The 23486-nt window shown below is 44.0% G+C and overlaps 1 protein-coding gene and 1 non-coding gene across 18 annotated transcripts in view; one reads left to right on the top strand and one right to left on the bottom strand.

Moving 5' to 3' along the window:
* Positions 1–23486, bottom strand: part of FHOD3 (formin homology 2 domain containing 3) — a 415178-nt gene that overhangs the window by 147382 nt on the left and 244310 nt on the right. For all 17 annotated transcript variants that reach the window (XM_036321024.1, XM_036321008.1, XM_036321023.1 and 14 more), the window contains exon 6: positions 9703–9797. In XM_036321024.1, the coding sequence (XP_036176917.1) occupies positions 9703–9797 (95 nt within the window). The remainder of the gene's footprint in view (positions 1–9702; positions 9798–23486) is intronic.
* On the top strand, positions 21568–21671 carry LOC118663852. Its single transcript, XR_004970160.1, has one exon. It is a non-coding gene; the product is annotated as a U6 spliceosomal RNA (small nuclear RNA).

Raw genomic sequence — 23486 nt, forward strand, 5'->3', positions numbered from 1 at the left:
GGGAGGGAGGGAGGGGAGGGAGGGAAGGAGGGAGAGAGAGAGAGAGAGAGAGAGAGAGAGAGAGAGAGAGAAGGAGAGAAAGGGAGGAAGGAGGAAGGAAGGAAGGAAGGAAGGAAGGAAGGAAGGAAGGAAGGAAGGAAGGAAGGAAGGAGAAGAGAAGAAAAGAAAAGAGGAAGGAAGGAAGGAAAGAAGGAAGGGAGGGAGGGAGGGGGAGAGAGAGAGAGAGAGAGAGAGAGAGAGAGAGAGAGAGAGAGAGAAAGGAAGAGAGAGGAAGGGCAAGCTTGTCCCATCCCTAGCAAGTTGTTTGTCAGTTGCCCACCCCTCACAGGCAGGAACACAGCCTGAGGAGAGAGGCTTATTTGCACTGTTTGCAGGGCCTGGAATGACACTTGGCACATACTGGGCTCAGCGATGTTTCCTTAATGAAAGAATTAGTCAATTAATGACCAACCAATGCATGACCCTCATCTCCATCACCATGGTGGTGGAGAACTGGCTCCAGGTTCTCCACTTGCAGCCCAAGGAAGACCCAGGGCCTCCCGGATGTATGTTCTCATGTCAAAATCTTAGGGACACGTGGGACTTTACAGAGAACTTGGGGCATCATGCACTCCCACAGGGAGCAGAGTAAAAGCACCACCCACCCCAAGTCATGTCTCCAAAATCATGCAAACACCTCTGATGCCCTGCCCTGCTCTTCTGTCAAGCTTCCCTAGTCAACCATCTTCTTTTCCTGACTTCACACCTCTCTCCTGGCAGTCCTGGGGTTCTCAGCTCCCCTTTACAGGAAAACTTCTCAAAAGAGTTGCCACACTCCTGGCTCCAGTACTTCACTTCCCAGTGACTGCACAATTACACCGAGGACATCCTCATGGCTCTGTCCTTACCACCTGGGATGGAGTTCTTCGGAGAGCCCTCAGCGCTTCGGAGCATTTTACCTTCATAACTTGAGTCCTGCATTTGGTCCTCTGTCCCCTGAGAAGGAATAAACTAAATTCCAGAGTGTTTTTCTCACCAACTACAAGGTTGGGGGTAGGAGGGAAGGCAATGGCATAATAAACTGCACTATCTTGGTACACTTAGAGCTCAAGAAATTTCTCCAAGTAAATAAAACACCCAGCAAGTCCAGGCTTGGCGACTTCCTTAGTGGGCGGACTGTCATTATGTGGTTTAAGTCTACCCAGTGCCTTCCTGGGAAAGAACCTGGCTGCTGCCCAACCCCGCTCCCCATTAGCCGGTCTCAGCAGGGGCCCTCATGCCCATCTCATCAAGGTTTCTTTTGAGCATCTCTGTGGTCCTGGGGCCTTGGCTGACATGGTCCCAGGACCCAGGACCCCCGAGCCATTCTCCAATACCAGGCTCTCTAATTAAGAAACCACTGTTTTCTAGCAAATCCTTTTCTATTGGTCTCAACATGCCTATTCATGTCTTCTCTTTTGCTTAAAGACTCTGTTTGGAGTATTTTGGGCACTGTAATTGAGAGAGAGAGAGAGAGAGAGAGAGAGAGAGAGAGAGAGAGAGAGAGAGAGAGAGAGAGAGAGAGAGAGAACACCCAAACTCATTCATGATTTCAGGTTTCTATCAATTTGGTTACAAGTGAGTCTAAGTTTATGTTTACATGTGTTTGGAGGACTCACTATGTAAAATTAATAAGCATATTGAGTAGTTAAGCTACTTTAGAAAAGAGAGAACATGCGAACATTAACTTTATGGAAATGCATGATACTAAGGGAGAACATGTCCTAACTAATCATCAAAATACAGCCAGCAGGACTCATCAGAAATACCTTCTTAGCATTGCTGCATACACCTGGAAATGATAAAAGTATGTTACTTCAAAAGATCTCTATATCAATCCCTCATTTATCCAGAAAGCACTTAATTTGATGCCCTCAAGTATGTAAAATAGTCAAAACCCTCCAAAGCTTTGCAACAGCCACAATGGATGCCACACACCCATTCTTCCAAGTCCAAACACGTGGCTCATCTCTATGCTCTTAAAAATCCACACTTGGTGCTACTTGAACTTATCGTAGGCATTCTAATAAGCTTGGCTGGAAGGAGCAACCCAGAGACCAAGTGACAGACCAGGTAAGGCAGGTCCACTGTGGCACCAAGAGCAAGGACCACGAAGGAGGAGGGTGGGAACAAGCCACGGCTGCCAGGGCAGACACCACCACCTGCCTCAGACACAAAGGCTTCCCAAAGGGGCGTGGCCATGTCTCTCCCATCTGAATTGTCTGATTTTCAGCTCTGCCTGGTGCTCCTCCATGTCCCAATGAAGAGTCTCATTGAAATGACTTATAAACTCAAACACTTGCCCACCTGCCTAGCACTGAGGAAAGATCAATCAGAACTGATTCTCATCATTATGGAAGAGCGATCATTGGAAAGATAAAGCAACCAATCACAACGAGTTCAACAGGGACACAAGGAGTCAGCCTCAGAGCAGGGGCTGAGGCAGAGAGTGCAGTTCCCACATCTGGATGTTCTTTGTGCCCACTCACTAAGGTTATTGCTGGAGGAATTCAGAGCCTGGATGGGGGTGGACTGGCTGCACCTTTTAAGGTCCCTCCCACTCCCAAGATGCCCTGCTTCTTTCAACGTCTTCAGCACCTGCCAGATGCCCAGGACCCAAGGAGATGTAGGACCCAGAACACCTACAACACACAATTGAGAGTGTTACCCACACTAGAGGCCCTCAGAGCCAGGGCTCCGAGGACAGAAAGCCCTTCCCAGGGGACAGCCCTTTCCGGGAAGAAGAGAGTCAGTCAGACAGACTCAGAGCGGATCCAGCCACCTTTCTGGGTTTCACAGAGCAGAAAGGTTATGTGACAGCCTCTGGGCTCCTGCTCATACACATGATTTCACTTCCGTGGGGCTGGAGGGAACACTCAGAGGGTCTAGACCAGCCGTGGGCAAACTACGGCCCGCGGGCCAGATCCAGCCCGTTTGAAATGAATAAAACTAAAAAAAAAAAAAGACCGTACCCTTTTATGTAATGATGTTTACTTTGAATTTATATTAGTTCACACAAACACTCCATCCATGCTTTTGCTCCGGCCCTCCGGTCCAGTTTAAGAACCCATTGTGGCCCTCGAGTCAAAAAGTTTGCCTACCCCTGGCTAGACTCAGCCTTTGGGCCACACATTACCTACTTCTCACGTGATTGCCTCTAGGGAATGCCAGTATTCTATTTTAACACTGTCCATACACACAGCTAAATGACAGTATGTAACAGGAATCGGAGACCAGCCCTTTGCACTGGGCTGGAGGGGAGACAGGCACACCTAGCCAGCTGTGAACTGCTGTGCTTCCCATGTGTGTTTAGCACATTTGGGGGGACCGGGCTGAGCTTTCCTTTCTGCTGCAGCTCTCAATTCGCACTGTCTGTTCCTACTCAGCGTGAAACAGAGGCTGAGTCCTCATGGGGACAGAAGTGCCTTTAACGCAGGGATGTACATTAGTCAGGCCTCAGTTGAGGCCTGAGCCTCCAGTCTGCATAAACCACTCGAGGCTCTAGTGTTACTCCCTACCCATGAGGCTGGGATGGAGGGGGTAGCAGGATGGTGAAGACATGGTACTTTTCTGGGTTTTTCATTTTCTGGGTCAACCCACAGGGAGGGTGTGGAGTCAGCCTGTACGGAACCCGGGTGTCCAGATTTTAGATAAAATGTAACCACCAGATGTATGGAAAAGGAATAAAAAGCAATTTTCCTCAGTAAGTTTGCACTTGAAAGCAAACTAGAGCTCCCTGCACGTTTTTATTGTACTTAGAGAAACCCAAGAACTATACTTAGCAGGTCAAATATGCTGCTTATTAAGTAGAAATAAAAGTACCCCCCCAAATCTCTAAATTCCTACTCCTCTTCTAAAAATGCAACTACCATAAAAAGAAAACAATTTCCAAACCTCAGGACTTAAATTACAAAGGGGGTCAGAAAAACAGGCTTCATTCTATTTGTTTCATTTTCCACTAAAAAAGCATAAATACATGTTATAGAAATGGATGCTGGTTATTAAAAAGGAATTCAAAATCAGCGAGATATCTTGATCTGCGAAGCTGTGCCACTGTTTATAAGCTTGCCAGAAAGAACTAAGAATATCTGTGTATTTTATCAACAGAAAAATTCAAGTGACTTAAGACACTAGATTTTCTTAATGAAACACTTTTCTTCCAATGACATAGACTGAAGCTTGAATTCCTGAGCAAGGATCTCAGATCAGGCCCTGAAATCTATGTCACTGTCTGTCCATCAGTCCAACAGACACCTCTGACTCCATAGCTCTCCGCCTTCAAAGACACTGTCAGCAAAATGAGGTGGGTCTTATCAGAAGTAAAGTACAGGCCCGACTATGGTACCTGAGCACAGAACTCTGGGCCATGGCTCTCAGATGTCCCTGAAGGAGAAGTATAGTCACCAGGGTTGGCACAGCTGCCAGGACAGGAAGTCACCTGTACCAAATTCATGTGCAATGGCCTCAGGGCCTGATGGCAGACTTGCTTATGACTCAATGAAGTTTGCAGAAAGAGAACCGGCTTTGGGATGAACCTAGTAGGCCAAGTGCAAGGCTAGGAACCCTTTAAATTGTTACTCGTTAGTGGAAATCTTACAGAACGTCAAACATAGCAGACTATTCAAAAATAATTAAAATGAATGTCAAAATAATAAATAGTGCTACAAGTGAGCATGCTCTTCTATTGAGATACAATTCTGGGGCCATAAGCAGCAGGTTTCTTTAAAGAATGATGACAAGACCAGAAAATATCCATTTTGCTCACTTTCCCTTAGGTTATTCATCGTAATTATGAAGAGTTAGGTAACATAAATAGGTACCATAGATAACATAAATCCCTCCTGTTACTGTTCACTAAGGAATCCCAAAAACTCTGCATTGAAATACTGCCTTACGAGCAGCTTGAAGCGGGGAAAGCAACAAGGTTGGGTGCTTTTCCAGTTAGTGACATCCCTCATTTCAGATACAAAACCCCATGTTCTAGGAGGCTATGCAACCTGTCACACAGCTAATTGCTGGAGGAAGTCAAATCTGATTCTTTCTATTCTCCTATGAGGAAACCTGTCTTTCCCTCTTGTGCAAAAATTTAAGTCTTGGGGAAATGGGACAAATACTCTTTTCCAAGCAATAATCAAGGTTAAAGAAGTCTCTTAAGTAAATACCAGCCCTAGAAACATGAAAGTGGACAACACCTGAGCCTCAGGTATGGTGAATGCCCTGTTAGCAAGAGTTTGGCATCCAGCTCACATCTCCTTAGAGTGGATGGAGGAGGGTGGGCAGATGAGTGCTAGCAGGTGGACAGAGGCCTGGGGATGGCAGTCAGCAGCCTGGCAAAGGCAACCCTGAGCCTGCAGGGCTACTTCCAGGCCTGCTCCCAGAAGCCTCTGCTTCTGGGCCAACTGTCAATTCACCTCTCCTAGAACATTGCTTTATGGGGAACAGCCCATAAAATACTCCGGGGTTTACACATCACCTCAAATGTTCTTCTGTATTAGAACCCCTTGTCCCTATTTGTTTTCCAGCTGCTAGAGCACAGATGCTAGTCCTTGACTTGGCCACCTGCCCTAGAAGGGCAGAATGGTCAAACCCTCACCCACTACTCCTGTTTATGGAGATCTGTCTATGGAACAAGGAGCCTCTTGGACAGGGTGACATACTGCCTTTGAAAACTCAACTTCCATGGAGTAGTGACTGTGTGCTGCTTCAGAAAGCAGAGCACCGCGTTTGGCTGATGACAGAGAGGTAGAGGCAGGTCCGGATGAGGAAGGCTTTCTACCGATTCCAGTGCCCAACTATGGTTGTTGGAAGTATCAGGAATGTGGCTGGTGAATGTCAGGAACATTTTTGACAAGACCTTGCCACCTTTTTAAGACTGGGATTTTGTGATTTTATCTTATGTAACTCAAAAAGCACTTCAGATCTCACACACAGGTGGGTCATGTGCCTCACACAGCAGTGACATGCTGACAACTCTGAGGTCAAAGGGCTCGCCAGCCAGCACTTACTGGAGTACCTGGCACCTTGGGGGCATCTGCTAAGCTGTCCTTGGGGACATTGCCTTCATCTCAAAACCAGTCTATCAGAGCTTTCCTGCCAAGGAACCTCAATTCCACTTCTTTCTCCTACCAGAAGCAATGCTGCATTCCTAGCTGCCCAGATTCAAAGCTGTATTCTCCCCGATCTTTGATTCCTGCTTTTATTTTTCCATATCCAGAAACCCAGTCCTAGGAAGTTATTCCTCAAAATGTCTCCATATTTCCAATATTCTGTTTCCACCTCAACTCTTGACCAGGCCTCATCACCTCCCAGTGTTGATACTACACTAGCCCTTAGCCTCCCATCCCTGTCAATCTCTCCCCCTCCACCACTCTATTCTACACACCACATACTACTAATCATCCTCATCATCTTACAGTGTCCCCGTGTGTGTGTGTGTGTGTGTGTGTGTGTGTGTGTGTGTGTGTGTGTGTGAGAGAGAGAGAGAGAGAGAGAGAGAGAGAGAGAGAGAGAGAGAGAGAATGGCCCTCTCATGTAAGAGAGAGTGTGTGTGTGTGTGTGTGAAAGGGGGACTGTGGCCAGGACTCCCCTCAGCTCAGCTTTAGTAGCTGTTCTGGGAGGAGTAGGGAAGCATGACCAACATCACACAAGTACCAACGTTATCTAGAGATCTGTGGTCAGCAACCTAGGGCACCGCTGGAAGAATTGATTCAGTGGGGCTGACAGAGAACTGGAGAGAACAGAGCAAGCCAAGGTGGACAGCACCACAGATAGGGAAGACTCCATGACCGCATCAGGAGGCATCCTGGGGAACTCGCAAGGAGCTAGGGGTCCCTGGGGCCTTCCCCATGGGCCAGAAGGGGATCCATATGGTCATGAGAGACAGAGGCTCTGTCAGAGTGACAAAACGCTGTACTGTATAAGCTGAATCATCTTATCCCAATTAATTAGACTTCCATATGCATGAAGAGGAAAAATTCACACCATGTGAGAAGTCGCAGGGTGGACCACTGCTTCTTACCCCTGACTGGGGTTTAAAGATGGACTTTGGTAAACAGACTAAAGCACTTTATTGAAAACACTTTTTCTTTCTTTTAAAAAGTAATTATTTGGCAGCAAATACATCATTCTGTCCTCTGACTCTGCGTCTCAAATATCTGCAAATATGTGTTGCACAATGACCCTCTGGCAGGCCTGATGGCAGCATCGCATCGTGTTGCCTTTCATGGAAGGAAAGAGGAAGGTAATGAAGACAGGATGGCAAGGTTTCCCTAACCCAGGATTTCAGTACCAACTCTGTGCCTGTTTAAGGTAAAAACCACAGGATCTCAAGGCAAACCTTTAGGTACTGAGAACTCAACTCTTAGTCAAAAGAAAGCCCGAAGGGCCCCTGGCTCTCCCGCCTTAATTTTATTTGAACTGGGAGAAGCTCTCGGGCCCTATTGGACAGTTTGTATGTGTAAGGAACTAAGGCTTCCTTCTCAAAACCTGTAAGTGTAGGTTAGGGCATCCTTTCTGCTTGCAGATTCCTCACCATCTAGATATGGGGTGATGGGGAGTGTCAGGGGACACGGGGTTGGTTTTGTAAATAAGAGGTGATCGTGTTAGAATTGCATGGAAAACAAACTTGGTGGCTGCTGGCGCTGTTGACTTTTGGCCACTGGCCTGAAACTGAGCACAGCCTGCAGGGTCATCAGATGTCACAATGAGTGAGCATGGGCCTCGGGGCATCGCCCGCGGTCGGTCCCCTTTTTAGTACCATGGCTGCAAGGCTTAGGCTGCCCCATGGCTCTATTTTCTCACCTTCACAGTGACCGGCCCAGTGTGAACACAGGAGCCAGAGACCACCGTGGACCTTCCTTTGGGAAAATGACAGATGGAGAAAAGAGCAGCACAGATCTGGAGACGATGCCCCAAGTGAGGAAGCAAATGCCCAGCTCAGACAGAGGCCCCGAGAACAGATGCCCAGGGTCCCCACCACTGCGTGTGCTACCCAGCAAAGGGGGCTGGGACGCAGAATTCCTACATTCTCATTCTTGAGGGCTTTTAATTTGATGGTTTCTCCATGGTATTTAGAAATGCAGTAAGGAATTTTCCCACGTGCGCCTTTTGGTGGTTTGTTTTCCTTACAGATGATTCCAAATGAAAATGGACAGGATGCTGCTGCAGACCTTGGCTGAGTCTTCCCCGTCTACTGAGCAGACAGATGTAGGCCTGAGGCCGTTTCCTTTTGCTCATCTCCTCTTTTTCTTTTCCTCCCTGAGGTTTCTCCTCTCATCTTTTCCCATCCCCCCTTCTCTCCTCAGTGTCTTTCCTCTCAGTATCTCTTCTCCCTCCCATCCCTAGTGATCGGCTGAAAGGCTGCCACTTTTCCTACCATAAGCACATTGGGTTTTATTTCCTGTTAGAAACAGGGCTGACCGTTGGTGTTTTGTCATGACCGTAATAAAGCTATAAAGATGTCTTAATTCAGCCATGACATGTATCAAGAGTCCATTTTTATTGCAAAACCTGCTCCCTCTCGCTAGCTTTTGGAATCCCGAGACCCTCATCTGCCTAACCCTGATGCCCACTACAGTCACCGTGATCTCCTCCATGGTGCTCCACCCACCCTCACCCCAAAACTGACCACACTCCAGCCTTGGTTCATTTGCACCTGCTCAGAGCTGGATCCCTTCTTCCTCCTTCTTGCAAGCCCCTCCTCCAACTAGACCCCTCATGGCCCCACCTGAGAACCAGAGAGGACGATGTCAGAGCCTCACCCAGCTGCCAGGACACTCAGTGACAGGATGAAGCTGCCTCCTTGGCCTCACACTCCCAGAGTCTGAGGGCATCATAGCCAAGGCATGGCGGGGCAGACACATGCCAATATCCACTCAGGAAATCAGATAGATTCTTATAACTAAGCATTATTTCCCCAACTAAAAATGGGAATAAAATCATTTACCTTTTAGGAGATAATGTTTGCAAAGCATTTTTACCATGCCTGCTGCCTGGTAAATATTTAATGAGTGTTGGCTACTTTCATAGTGAATGGCGGAGTTGAAAGATAGTCTCAGATTCTTTCATCTATATATAGGAACACGCATACACATCGGTACAACCCATACATATGTGCTTAAATATCTGAATGTATATGAATATGAAATATAGCAGGTAAGGTTGATACTGTTTCTATGGTATAGTTTTTATTTTATTTTATTATATATTTTTTTATCCTCACCTGAGGATATGCTTAGAGAAGGAAGGAGGAGAGAGAGAAAGAGAAACATCCATTGGTTGACTTCTGTACATGCCCCAAACAGGGATCGAACCTGCAACCCAGGCATCTGGCCTGACTGGGAATCAAACTGGCAACCCTTTGGTGCACAGGACAACGCTCAGCCAACTGAGCCACTCCAGCCGGGTGAGGGTATAGTTTTTAAATTAATCATTAAAAACAAGAGGCGCCAAAAGCATTTGATTAAACTTAAAAGGAGAAAACATAAAATGCATTAAAGAGTCATAAACTCTTGCCATTTGAGTGTATTTTTAAATCTATAAAATAGGAGTCCTCATTTATATGGTGACGGGGCTAGAACCAAGCCAAAAAGGATTCCTTTCTGCAAAAGCATCTCAGACAGGGTAACAGAAAAAGGCAGATGATACTGAAACTGAATGAGATGTTCAACCAGAACCTTCGCTTACCTTTGACCCGATGAGAGTGTACAGCCACTGAATGGTTTCATTGTGGTTTATTACTCCGTTCATCCCATCCACGTACAACATAATCTGGCCCAGAGCTACAGAGGAGAGAAAAAGAAGCAAGGAGACATTATGGTTTTACATGTAAATATAATTTCCAACGATCGTAATGGCCGTGGAGATTTTCATACTTTAAGTACACAGTATGTTAGGAACCAAATTAGAAGAAAATGCCTGGGCTCTGAAATTAGCAAAATCTCATTTTAGAGAGAAAAGTGTGGACTACAGCAGAAGAAACAAGGGCCATTCCTGGCGCCTGGAAGATGCAATTAAGGTACCAAAGGCAGTGATTGCTGCTTCTCTGCATCTTGATGTGTCAAAGCGTGTTTTGACGTTTCTATATCTGTGTGCAGTAGACAGGCAGCGACAGCCACAAGATGGTGTCTGGGCTGTAGCCTCCTGGTGGGGCCCGAGGACAGATGAAGTTTCCACAGCAACCTGTCTAGTTGCCCCCAGAGGCTATGGAACATCCCCAGCTGAGGCCATTTGAATCCTTTAGATAAGGGATGCATATATGTATTTCAATATTATTTGTAATTCCTTCTAAAGACTTGCAGAGTTTAACATGTCAGAAATCATGAAAAATATCATTTTTCAAACACAAAGTCCTAAATTCTTAGTGAAGGAAAACAGTCACCACATATTGCCATTATTAAAAAAGAAAATCCGAGCCATGGCACTTCCTTTTTCAAAAATACATGAACTCCATGTTTTCAGCTCCCTCATATCAAAATAGTTTGGACTCTAGATAATGAGCAGAAGTTACATACTCTAACTAAGTAGGCTCCCTGAAACCATATCTGACCTCCTAAATCTCATTTCACCCATAATTAATGGTCCTGGCATTGGCATTGTTAGGCAATACTTTCTTTTTATGGTAACAGTAGGACATCACAAACTGGAAAACATGGAGGAGTGAAGTAAAAATAATTCATAATCCCATAATTTAGGTTAAGCATTCTTAATATATTAATGCATTTTTCTCTCTTTCTTTGCTTTTCTTTTTTGTTAATCCTCACCCAAGGATATTTTTCCCATTGCTTTTTTAGAGAAAATGGAATGGGGGGCAGGGGGAGAGGACAGGGAGAGAGAGAGAAACACTGATGTGAGAGAGACACATGGATTGATTGCCTCTCACACGTGCCCGGAACAGGGCTGGGGTTTGAACCTGCAACCCAGGGACATGCTCTTGACCACAAATCGAACCCAAGACCCTTCGATGTGCAGGCCAACACTCTAACCACTGAACCACAGGGGCCAAGGCTCACATTCTTTCTTTTATGCATCACATACACATACAAGTTTACATGTAGGCTGTAGGATAGTCTATATAAAATGGTGTTAGTTGAGAAAAGTAAAACACGAAATAGTGAGTATATAATAATTGCAAGCATACAAATATATGTGTGATATTAGAAAGCTATTATTATCCTACCCAACAAAAGGTCAAATAACACAACCGCAGAATCATTCTGGAAAAAATTATGCCCCTATATATGGAAAAACTCAAAACTTAAAAAAATTACTTAGATCCTTGACACAATAAACAGCATAATTATTGTAATAACAGATTCATATTCTACTTAATGGTGAAACACTGAGCTGTTCCTATTAAAATCAGGAATCATTTTAAAATGATGCCTCCTAATCCCATGATCATTTAACACTGCTCTAGAGTTCAGGAAAATTTAATGACATGAAAAATAATGAGATGCAGGATGGTTGGAAATGGATACATAATTTTGTTATTTTTGCAAGGAATGTCATAGATTCAATAAAATATTCATCTACAGAATTTACAATGAAGAGGTCATGATTGCAGCCACTTTCTCATCTGAATGAGAAATATGTATGTCACATATAAAGAAAACCAAAGTTTGATATAAAAAGATAACGGTAGATAAAAGGACAGATGACAGCAAATATGATGAAGGTTTAAATGATGTATTATATATAGACACTTCATACAAATTGATAAGAAAATACTAAATGCCAACAGAAAAAAAGCCAAAAGCTTTTCATAAGAGACAACAAGCTGGTTCACATAATGTACAAAGAAGTTCATTCTCACTATAACAAAAATGCAAACTAAAACAATATTGAGGTAGCATTTTCACCGAAATGATCAAAGATATATTTAAAAGAAATGATTCGGTTATTCATTGCTGGTGAGGGTAAACAAGTAACTTCATACATTACCGGTGGCAGGGCAAATTGGCACAAGTCCTGCAATATGACTATTTAGTGCTGTCATTGTTTTTTAAAATAGTTACTATATAATTTAGAGCCTGTTGTGTGCCATGCTCTAAGGGGAGGGGGTCATATGTGTTATTAATGCAACAGCTCTCCTGTGCAGTGGATATTATTACCCCCACCTGACAGAGGAAAAAACTCAGGCTCTGAAAAGTGAGGGAATGTGCCCCAAACCCACCACTACCGCGGGGTGGAGCCCACCCCCAGCCATGATGGTCTGGCTCCTCCTTGTCGGTACTTGGAGCCTGAAAGTCCTCTCTGCCCCCCCCCCACCCCCCCCCCCCATCAATGTGATTTCGGGAATCTACCCTAAGGAAATAACCCTACGTTAAAGGGGGAAACAGGATGAAGCAAACTCACTGAAGTGTCATCTATAACATCAAAATATCAAAGAACACCTACATACCCATCATAGCTATGGAACTCAGCATACGGTCATTTACCAAAGCTATGTCCTAACTGTAAAGTGTTTATAATAAAAGAATTAACATGTAGAAAATCATGAATAAACATCACATAATTCAGGTAAGCACTGACACCTTCATGCCCAGAAGGAAAGGAAGCCCCGTGATACATTAAGCATTATGACTGTGCATATGTTCTCTGGAGGTATTATTTTCCTATTTACCCACTTTTCCATTATGAGCATCTTTCACTTCTATAACAGAAAAGTAAACCTCCTCTGTAGAAACGGGGATGAAATCAGACTGTAAAACGTTAGATGCTTTTCTTTTGGTTTTGAGAATTTTTTACTAGCAGTGTACCCCTTCCACCTCCACTTCAGGCAAGAGCTCTGAGGATTCAGCGCATCCTGCCCCACTTTCCCCTTCTCCCCTCTTGTTCCTCCTCTCCCTTCCAAAACAAGCTGGCGAAACTCCAGGGAAGGGGAATTTGCTCCACAGTGCTTTTCCCATTTGAGTTCTGCTGTTGAAGAAGATAGATACTAGAAATATCAGAGGGAATACTTTGTAAAGTATGTGCTTGTCTATGCAGTATACCTGAAGCTAATCCTATATAATAAAAGCCTAATATGCAAATTGACCAAACGGCAGAATGACTGGTCACTATGATGCACACTGATCACCAGGGGGCAGATGCTCAATGCAGGAGCTGCCCCCAGCTCCCAGGCCCCAGGCCAGCCAAGGCAGGGGCCAGTGGGGGCCCCCCAATTGCCTCGCCAGTCACCCACAGAGGGAGGTGACCAGCACTGGTGGGGGTGGGGGTGGGGCCAGCAAGCAGGCGGCACCAGGCTGGCCAAGGTGGGTGCCAGCACGGGGGGAGGAGGGAGGGCTGATCACCCAGCTGGTTGCCCCACAGATTGGCCCTGATCACCGGCCAGGCCTAGGGACCCTACCTGTGCAGAATTTTGTGCACCAGGCCTCTGGTATAAAATAATATTGAATGTAAACTATAATTGGAAAAAAATTAATTAAAAAAATTAAACAAAGAGGTAAATCTACAGGCAGGTTTTAGCATCTTCTAAATCTATCCAACAGCACAGGGGAGACAATGCAGGCTCTTGGGTCTCTGGAAGGTGTATCCCTTGGGCCCTCCCCCCAGGGCTGAAAAGGCAGGAATGAAGGTCTCCATCCTAACCTCTCAGGGCCTCTGGGGCTGTCGGCAGACCACGAAGCCAGGACACTGCTGCAAAACAGGAAGGCAAAGGGAGATTTAAAGGCCAACTTGAATGTTTCTCTTTATGATCTGTTTCCCTCCCAGATTCTATTAACTGACCACATTGAAGAAGGGAAGTCACCAGAAAGTTCATGTCTAGTGGAGTTCAAGTTTCTGATCACACTGATTGGTGGTAATATTTGGGAAATCAAATCTTGCCCACTAGATCTTTTGTTCCCCAGTTCTAGTGCTAAAACACTGCTTTCAGTAAAACCCACTACAAACACAAGATGGCGCTAAATAGATTCAAGTGGGTTAATACTGGGATTCAAAGGCAGAAAGCCCGCCAGCCTCAATGTGGGCCTGTGAATAAAGCTCACACACACACACACACACACACACACACACACACAAACACACACAATTGTACACAGTGTGGGTCACAGGAGCCACGAATATTAGTGACTTGCGTTTCCAAGCAGGATGAGCAGGGTGAGAATGTCAGACTGAGTGGGTAACGGTGCGATCTCACAAGAGACTGCCCAGGGCACTTGTAGTTCTGTGGTTCATAGAAGTTACTCTAGGCATCTTTATTAATATTTCTGTGCTTCAGTTTCTCATCTCCAAAGTGAGATAGTACATATTTTTCAGGGATGTTGTAGGATTGAGTTAGAACAATGCCTGCCTCAGAGTAACTGCTCAACAAATGTTAGTCATAAAAACTACCTGGTAGAAGTCAAACATCAATTATCTACCAAACAGAAGCACAGGTTGAAAGAATCTCAAAGACCTGAAGTGGGGACGTGGGCCTCTGCCTACCCCAAAGTGACAAAACTTTTCTCCTTTGTGTTCTTCTAAAATTTTTGTAGTTTCACTTTTCATATTTAGATGCGTGATTCATTTAGAAAGAATTTTTGCCTAAACTTAAGGTTTAGATGGAGGTTCTCTTTTTATACAGATGTCCAACTGACCTAACATCATCTGTGAAAGAGATTATCCTTTATTTAACTCCTTTTGCAAATTTGCCCCAAAACCCATTGGCTATGTTTGTGTGGGTCCATTTCTAGATTATCTATGCTGCGCCATTGATCTGCCTATCCTTTTGCTAATCCACACTATATTGATTACCATAGCTTCATAGTAAGTTTTAAAATCAGGTAGCATAACTCCTAAAATGTCATTCTTCCGTTTCCAAATTGTTTTGGCTATTCTTGTCCTTTGTCCTTTTTATATAAATTTTGGAAGCAGCTTGTTAAATCTACAAAAAAATATATCTTTCTGGAAGTATTATGGGAAACTCACTAAATCTATAGATAAAGTAAGGGAGAATTGAACTAGTTGAATCTTCTAACCATGAACCTATTCTGTCTATGAATTTAGATCTCTGATAGGTTTCATCAGTGTTTTGTCATGTTTAACTACAGATCTTGTATATGTTTTTGTTTTTTGTGGTGTGGTGGTTTTTTTTGCCAAATTTGTAAGTATTTCACATTTTGGGGGGAGCTATTGGAAATATTTTATAAACTTTCCCATTCCCAACTGTTTATTACTAGCATTTAGAAGTAAAATTGTTTCTGTGTGTTGACTTTGTATCCTGTAGCTTTGTTAAATGTATTAATTCTAGGGTTTTTTTAGGTTTTGTTCTTGTAGATTTCCCGTGATTTTCTACCTAGATAATAATGCTGTCTGTGACAAAGAACAATTTCGTTTCTTCCTTCCCAATCTATATACAACTTCCCCCCTTCCTCCCTTATCTTATTACACTGGTCAAGACTTCTGGTATAATGTTCAATAGGAGTGCTAAGAATGGACTCCCTTGCCTTCTTCTGAATATTAGGGGGAAGGCAGTTAGTCTTTCCCCGTCAATTATGTGTGGTGTAGGTGTTTATACATTACCCTTTATCAAGGTGAAGAAGTTCCCCCCAATTTCTAGTTTGCTCAGAGTTTTTAATATATAATAAATGGATACTGAATTTTGTCAAATGCTTTTTCTACTTCAACTGATATTATGGGCCCTTTCTTCATGCTGTTAGTACTGTAGTTTACACAGAGTGAATTTCAAATATGGTACCAGCCTTGCATTTCCTCTTGGCCATGGTGCATCATTCTTTTCACATGTTGTTGGACTTGCTGATATTTTGCTGAGGATTTTTGCATCTTGGTTCATGAGGGAGATTGGTCTGTAGTCTCCAGACTTTGTCCCATTTCATATCATGGTAATACTGGCCTTATAAATGAGTTGGGAAAAGGTCCCTTCCCTTCTATTTCATGAAAGAGATTATATAAGACTGCCTTTATTTAGTCTTTAAATGTTTGATAGAATTTGCCAGAAACCATCTGGGCCTGAATGCTCCTTTTTCAGAAGGTTATCTGCATATTAAATGTAGTTAATATCAGTTATAGTAATGGGGCTAGTCAGTCCCCATTTTGGTTGAGTGGCTTTTTCTTTTTCTATCCTAGTTTCTTAAGGTCAGTGTTTACATTGTTGATTAGAGGGGTTTTTTCCTTATTGAAGCACGAAATGCTATAAATTTCCTTCCATGCATTACCTCAACCACATCCCAGAAATTTTGATATGTTATATTTTCATGTAGTTCAAAATATTTTCTAATTTCCTTTGAGAATTTCTCTTCAATATATGGATTACTTAAAAGTATGTTGTTTAATTTCCAAGTATTCGGAGATAATCTTGCTATCCTTCTGTTATTGGTTTAGTTTAATTCCATTATGGTCAGAAAACACACAATTTCAATTCTAAAATTTAGCTGTAACTTAGGATACCAGGATATAGCCTATTTTGGTGAATGTTTTATGCTCACTTGAAAAGAGTGTATATACTGCTGCCAATGGGTAGAAGACTCTAAGAATCCCAACTAAAACAAAATAGATCCAGAGACATGGAAGCATGGAACAGACTGACAAATCTCAGAGGGAAGGGGGAAGGCAGGGGTCCGGGGAGAGATTAACCAAAGAATTTATATGCATTTATGCATAACCCATGGACAGAGACAATAGCGCAATGAAGACCTGGGGTGGGAATGGGGTGGAGGAGGTCAATGGGGGAAAATGGGGACATCTGTAATACTTTCAACAAAAAAGATAAATTTAAAAAGAACAAGAGTGTGGATGGTGCTGTTCACTCCCTCCACAGTCTTACTGATGTTCAGGCTACTAGTTCTGTTGATCGGCAAGAGGAAATATGTTGAAGTCTCCAACTGTAACTGAGGATTTTCCATTTCTTACTTCAATTCTTTCAGTTTTTACTTCATGTAGTTTGAAGTTCTATAGGTTTTCCATTTCTGAGTGAATTAACCCTTTTGTCGTTATAATGTCCTTCTTTATCCCTTGCTAATTTCTTTATTCTGCAGTCTACTCCCGCTAATGTTATTAATACAGTCTTCTTTTGATTGGTGTTTGCATGATCATTTATTTCTCTACCCTTTTGCTTTTAAGCCTCCTATTCATAGCATTAAGTGGGTTTCTTGTAAGCAGAATTTAGTTGGGTTTTGCTTGGTTTACCTATTCTGATTATGTCTTTAATTATTGTGATTAGGTCAGTAAGATTTAATATAATTGTTGGTGCATCTGAATTTAGGTCTATTGTTTCCAATCTGTTACTGAGACCATCTAGTGAGTTTTTTTTGTGGTGCTTATTATATTATTCATGTCTAAATTTTCCATTTGGTTTTCCTTTATACCTTCTCTTATCTTTCTTCGCGGAGACTTTCTATCTTTTCGTTTATGGCAATAGTGCCACCCTTGCTTCCCGAAGCATTTTTACATTAGCTGCTTTAAAGCATTTGATAAATCCAATACCCAGGCCACCTTGGCAACGGGGTCTGTTGATCTGTCTTTTCCCATGAAAGTTGAGATTTTCCTAATTTATCCTATGCCAAGTAATTCTGGCTTATATCTTGACCATTTTGAAGATTATAAGACTCTGGTTTACCTTTAAATATTACAGAAGAATGTGGAGATTTTTATTGAAGCTGGAAATTAACCTGGTTCTGTTCACAGCCACATGCTATGACCTGCCCTTCTCGGGCTATGGTTCCAGCGCCAGTTCAGCCTTCAAAGCACTGGCTGAGCCACTGGGTTGGTACTGCATATACCTCCAGTGGCTGGTCTGGTAGCTGGGCAGTAATCTACCATCTTATTCAGTCAGTTCTCAAAATTTTCCATATGCTGTCTAGGGTCAGATTCATGCATACACATTTGTGGTGAGAACAAGACTTCTCAAAAGACTCTGCAGGTCACGTTCCTGTGCTCCTCCTCCATGATCCCCCTGATACTTGGAAGGGGATCCCCAGGGGTCCCCTTCTAATCCTTCAACCAGAAAGCTGGTTCGTTATTTACCCTCTTCTGCCAGCACTGCTGCCTCAGGTCCAGCTCCCATCGTCTCTTCTGGGTTGTAGCAACTGCTGGTCCTGGCAGGTGCCCCTGCCTGGCCTCCTCCTCTTTTCTGATCTGTGAGGGATGTGTGACCAACTGAATCTTCCAACGCATTGGAAATGTCAGCTGATGCGGGAAACCTTCTGCTCACTTCCGCCTCAGGATAAGGCCCAGGCTCCTCCGATCCCCAGCCAAGCAACCTTCCAGCTTCTTGCCCACACCACCTGGGTTCCTGTGTCTCTGAGACCTTCTGCGACCACCTAAGGGCTTCCATCCTCAGCCTACCAGTTGTCAATTAGCTACACGTACCTTGCATGAAGAGAAATCCTTATATATAAAATATATATTCCTGCTACAAACCAGAGGCAGAAATTCTTTAAAAAGAATTTCTTGCATACCGGAGACATACCAGAAAACAATCCCAAATCAGTTATTTGCCTGCTTCTTCATGTCCCTTCCTTTGGCCAAAGGTGCCAAAAATGCCATGGAAGATGCTGAAAGGTAATTCCTTCCTGGCAGAGTCGCCTGGCTTTCTAAACAAAGAGCTCTTGAGTGCTGCTGCCCTCTGTGGTCTTTTCACAAACCCCTCATCCATGCTTTCCTCTCGCTCGATGTTACAGTGACATCACGGTCTACGTGTTCTGTAGCTGGGCTCACAGATGCAGGAGCTGCGGTTCCCTGCTAAGGGAGTTACGTCGTCTAGGTCCAGGCATTTTTATCTCTCTTTTTTAAAAATATATTTTTTTTATTTCAGAGAGGAAGGGAGAGGGAGAGAGAGAGAAACTTCAGTGATGAGATAGAATCATTGATCAGCTGCCTCCTGCATGCCTCCTACTGGGGATCGAGCCCGCAACCTGAGCATGTGCCCTGACCAGGAATCGAAGTGTGACCTCCAGGTTCATAGGTCGATGCCCAACCACTGAGCCACACAGGCAGAGGCCCAGGGATTTGTAATGCAACGTGGGTTGTTTGAGTTTTGAAAAGCACTGTCGTAACTATAGGTATATCACATGTTAGCACAAACCAGCCCTGTGTACATACTAGACAAGGCTCTGGATTGGAAACGAAGTAGCGTATCCTCGTCTGGCACATCTGACCCTACAGTTCCCATGAAACGAAAACTCCTCCCACTGACGTCTGACTGTTTCGGTCCGCCTTTCCACAGCACTTTCCTCTATTTCTTTTCCATTTTGAGGTGACTTTTAATTTTGATAAGCTTTCAAAACTACAAAAAAGTTGCTAGAATAGGATAAGGACTCTTTTTTTACCCATATATTTTACCCAGATTCATTAATCGTCTATATTGTGTACCATTTACTTTATCATCCTCTCTCTCCTTCCCTAAACTTATAAAAAAAAATTTTAAAGTAAAAATTGCATTGCCTTAGCCAGTTTGGCTCAGTGGATAAGAGCATTGGCCTGCAGACTGAGGGGTCCTGGGTTCGATTCCAGTCACGGGCACATACCTCGGTTGCAGGATCTGGCCCTGGTCAGGGCATGTGGGTGGCAACCACTCACTGAGTCTCTCTCACATCGGTGTTTCTCTCTGTCTCTCCCTCTCCCTTCCACTCTCTCTAAAAAATCAATGGATAAAATACTGTCAGGTGAGGATTAAAATAAAAATTGCATCTATTTAAGGTGGACAACTGCTATACATATATACCAGTGAAAGAATTACTGTAGACAAGCTAATGAACATACCATCTCCTCATATAGTTCCTTTTTGGGGTGTGATGAGAGCACCTGAAATCTACTCTGTTTGCATATTTCAGGAATTCAATACAGTATCACTAACTACGGCCCTCATGCCTACGCAGTAGATCGCTAGACCTATTCACCAGCTTTCCCACTCTTGCCTTGATTTTCTTTGCACAAAGGCAATAGGAGGGAGAATCTATTCTACAGCCATTCCATAAGGTCAGATATTATACCACTCGAAACTGTGACTAAAAATAACTCCTATTTATTTCAACCAAAAGTACAGGAAAAAAATGGACCGTGGTATGAAAAATGGAAGAATTGTCCCACTACAGGAAATTTTCTGCTAAAAGCAATTGCCAGTGGTCACTAGAGTGGGTTTTTTGGGGGGAGTGTGGGGCTGTGACTTGCACATTGGGAGTAAAGAGGGTGGTGCTGTGTTGTTGGAGGGGGTTAGTTCTTCCTGGAGGCCCATGCAAGCCCAAGACTGACACTGCTTTCTCCAATCAGAGCACAGGGGGCTCTGACAGTCACAAGAGTTCTTAAATCAATGTTATCTCTCGAGAAGGAAAAACCGTCACTACCAGTAAAACCTTATCTTCCGGGAAGGGCTAATTGACCTAAAAGATGGGATTTCATCTTATTTTAATCAGACCATTAAAATGGACTTTCCTTAACTCTGAAATGGATTTGCCGAACCCCAATTTCCATTATTCACCAAAGCAGGCAGTAAATATTGAAAAGAGGTTGATAATGGTGACGTTCCTGGAACTAAATGGAGGCCTTGGAGTCTGCGTTATTATTCCTCTCGCTCCCACTTAACTGTCTGCCCTAACTAACAAGCCCGGGCCGAGTTCTCCCCAAGGGCAACTGTCAAAGAAATATTCTTTCAGCGCTGATTACTGCATGAAAATTAAGGAGAAGAAGCTGCCAATTCTAGACTGAAGACAAGAATTTGATCTGCACCAAGAGCTCCAACAAGGTGTCGAAGTTTTGAATCTCCTGGTGATATTTAGCAGTATTTGCAATGCAAATTTTCAGAAGCATTCTTGGGAAAATTACTAACTTCTCCCCACCCCAGAATTCCTGTTTTCTAAAAAAGGGTCCCCAAGATAATTTTTTAAATAAATCAGGCCTAAGGGCCTCTCTTAACACTTACAAATTTAATCAGTAACTCTCAGAAGACAGAGGGCCGGCCCTCTACCGGAACCCCTAAAACAGTATCATTGAGGTGGTTCTTTCTGTTTTTTGGTGTGTTTTTTTTTTATAACTTCAATTCTTTTTTAAAGGTTTTTAAAACTGATTTTTAGAGAGAGAGGGAGGAAGGGGGAGAGAGAGAGAGAGAAACATCAAGGTAATGTGAGAGTGTCTCCCGCACGCCCCCTATAGGACAGGAATGGCGCCCACAACCCAGGCAGGTGCCCTGAACTGGAATCAAACTGGCAACCTTTCAGTGCATGGGACAAAGCCCAACCAACTGAGCCAGACCAGCCAGGGCTGGGGTGGTTCTTACTGATCAACCTTCCCACCAGGTCATTATGCAGCCAAGCTCTCTGCATCCTCTTCTCCCATCTAATGCCATACTCGGCACTGATTCATTTCTTCACCGTCCCACCAGCAGCAAAGTTTAAGTCCCAGGTTCCCACACTAAAGGTGAAAAGTAGGCCCTCACCAGCCACCAATTCAGAACCAGCCTCATTACTGCTGCTGAGGCTGTTGTGGCCTCGATTGCACCCGGCCTCTCTCAGTCTCTTCCATCCCACACTCCCCCACTTCGTAGATAAGGAGAAAGCAAAGGAATGAAGAAAGGTTCCATACATGAGCCGGTTTTAAGCTTCTAAAGAATGTTGGGTGCTCGCTTTGGCGGCACATATACTAAAATTGGAATGATACAGAGATTGGCATGGCCCCTGCGCTAGAATGACACGCAAGTTCATGAAGCGTTCTGGAGTAAAAAAAAAAAAAAAAATGCTGGCAGACTCCTAATTTCTCCATAAAAAGAAAAACAGTCATTTTAACTCTCTGTTCTATAATGATCTTTCAGGACTTACATCCAATGAAATACCAGTGGAAGCACACATCCTTCCCAAGGCGTCTCAGAGCCGGAGATGAAATGAACAGACTCCACAGGCTCAGCAGTGACCAGACCACCCTGATCGTCTCATGTGCTCAATCTAACCCTGCTCTTCCCCCAGGGACCTGGGGTGGCATCAGGAGTCAGTGACAAGGGCTCCCTTGACAGTGACCCTGAGAAGCAGCTCCTCCCTGGCTTAGGGAAGGGACGCTCAAAAGGTATACACATGGGGTATCCCCTCCAAATGGTTCACCTGGATTCTGGGGTGACAGAGGCAAGAGGCATGAAGCTTGAGAGAGCAATTAAGCCCAAGCGTGGTTGGCTAGAGCCATAAGCACCCCGAGTCATAGAAGGGCGGGGTCGGTATGAGCCTGAGTAACTAGAGATAGTTTCATGAAAAAGCACAGTAGAGCCCTAACTTAAAGGATAAGGCACCATTAGCTGTGAAAAGACAGGTGAGCTTCCAGGCACAAGAGAAGAAAAGATGCATCAGTGGTCCCCCGATTTCTGCTTTCAGGACAGTGCAGCCCCAGCTCCAAAATTCTACATCGCCACAACATTTTTACTCCGAAGTCATTTATGGGGATATAATACAAGGTGTCTGGCACTAGGGAGAGCACTTCTGATAGGTGTGTATCCCTGCAGTCCCAGGTGACCCAGGTGTAACTCCATCAAAATAAGAAATTCACTTTGGGGCATTATTTAAAGCACTCAGACTATATAATAGTATGTTAATTCTGTATTTCTCTCTATTTAAGATGTCAAAACCTTTACAATTTTAACTTCCTAAAACAAAAGCCAACTTCCTAAACTTCCTAAAATTCGACCAATTGTTAGTAGACCTGCATCTAAGGGGACTCTCTGCTGGCCCTCTCCAGGGTGTCCCCTCTGCAGCTGCCTGAAAAGGGCCTGTGTCCTGAGATTAACTTGGTTGCCAGCATCCCAGGCAGACCTTGCTCAGGGCTCTCAGGCTGGGATACAGAAGCCTTAAACCACAGCTTCCCACCCTCTTTGGACCTGCACATGGACCCTGTGCACGGCATCTGTGTTTGTCAAAGTTCCATAACTGATTCTCTGTGCACCCAGGGATGTGAACCCTGGTCCGTGCTAAACCAAACCATTACCTAAGAACTCTGCTGGGTTAGGGCTCTCTCCCAGCTCACTATTAGCACCTGCTTCTAACCAAAACCAAACTCAAAGGTAAACACAGGAAAAGCCAAGTTCCATCTGGGGGATTGTGTGTGGGGGGGGGGGGGGGCGGTGAGGGGGCAGAAGACTGTGGATATGGACACAGTATAAATTCCCACCAGCTTGGCCTGCTTCCTCCCATCCCCAACTCCAAATACCTGGAAGTGGCTCCCCGTCCTCATCATGTTTGATAGACAGTTTTTAAATTTCCACTTTTAAACATTAATTTAAAATCATGGCATCATGCAATGCAGTTAACTAATGTTTTAAAATAAAGCAACCCTTAGTTTCTTCTCAGAGGACTTCACTGTGCAGTCGGGGCCTCCACAATGGGATTGCAAGGACTTGTTAGAATGTGCATCCAGGGTAGGAGTCATTTGCCTCTGACTTAGTTAAACCTAAATTCTTTAGAAGTATTACAAGCTTGACAAATGCATTTTATGATATTATTTTATGACCCAGAACAAAACCAACACATGCATAATAGGCAAAGAATTGGAAACCCTCC

The sequence above is a fragment of the Myotis myotis genome, unplaced genomic scaffold (assembly GCF_014108235.1).
Source record: "Myotis myotis isolate mMyoMyo1 unplaced genomic scaffold, mMyoMyo1.p scaffold_m19_p_9, whole genome shotgun sequence".
NCBI lineage: Eukaryota > Metazoa > Chordata > Mammalia > Chiroptera > Vespertilionidae > Myotis > Myotis myotis.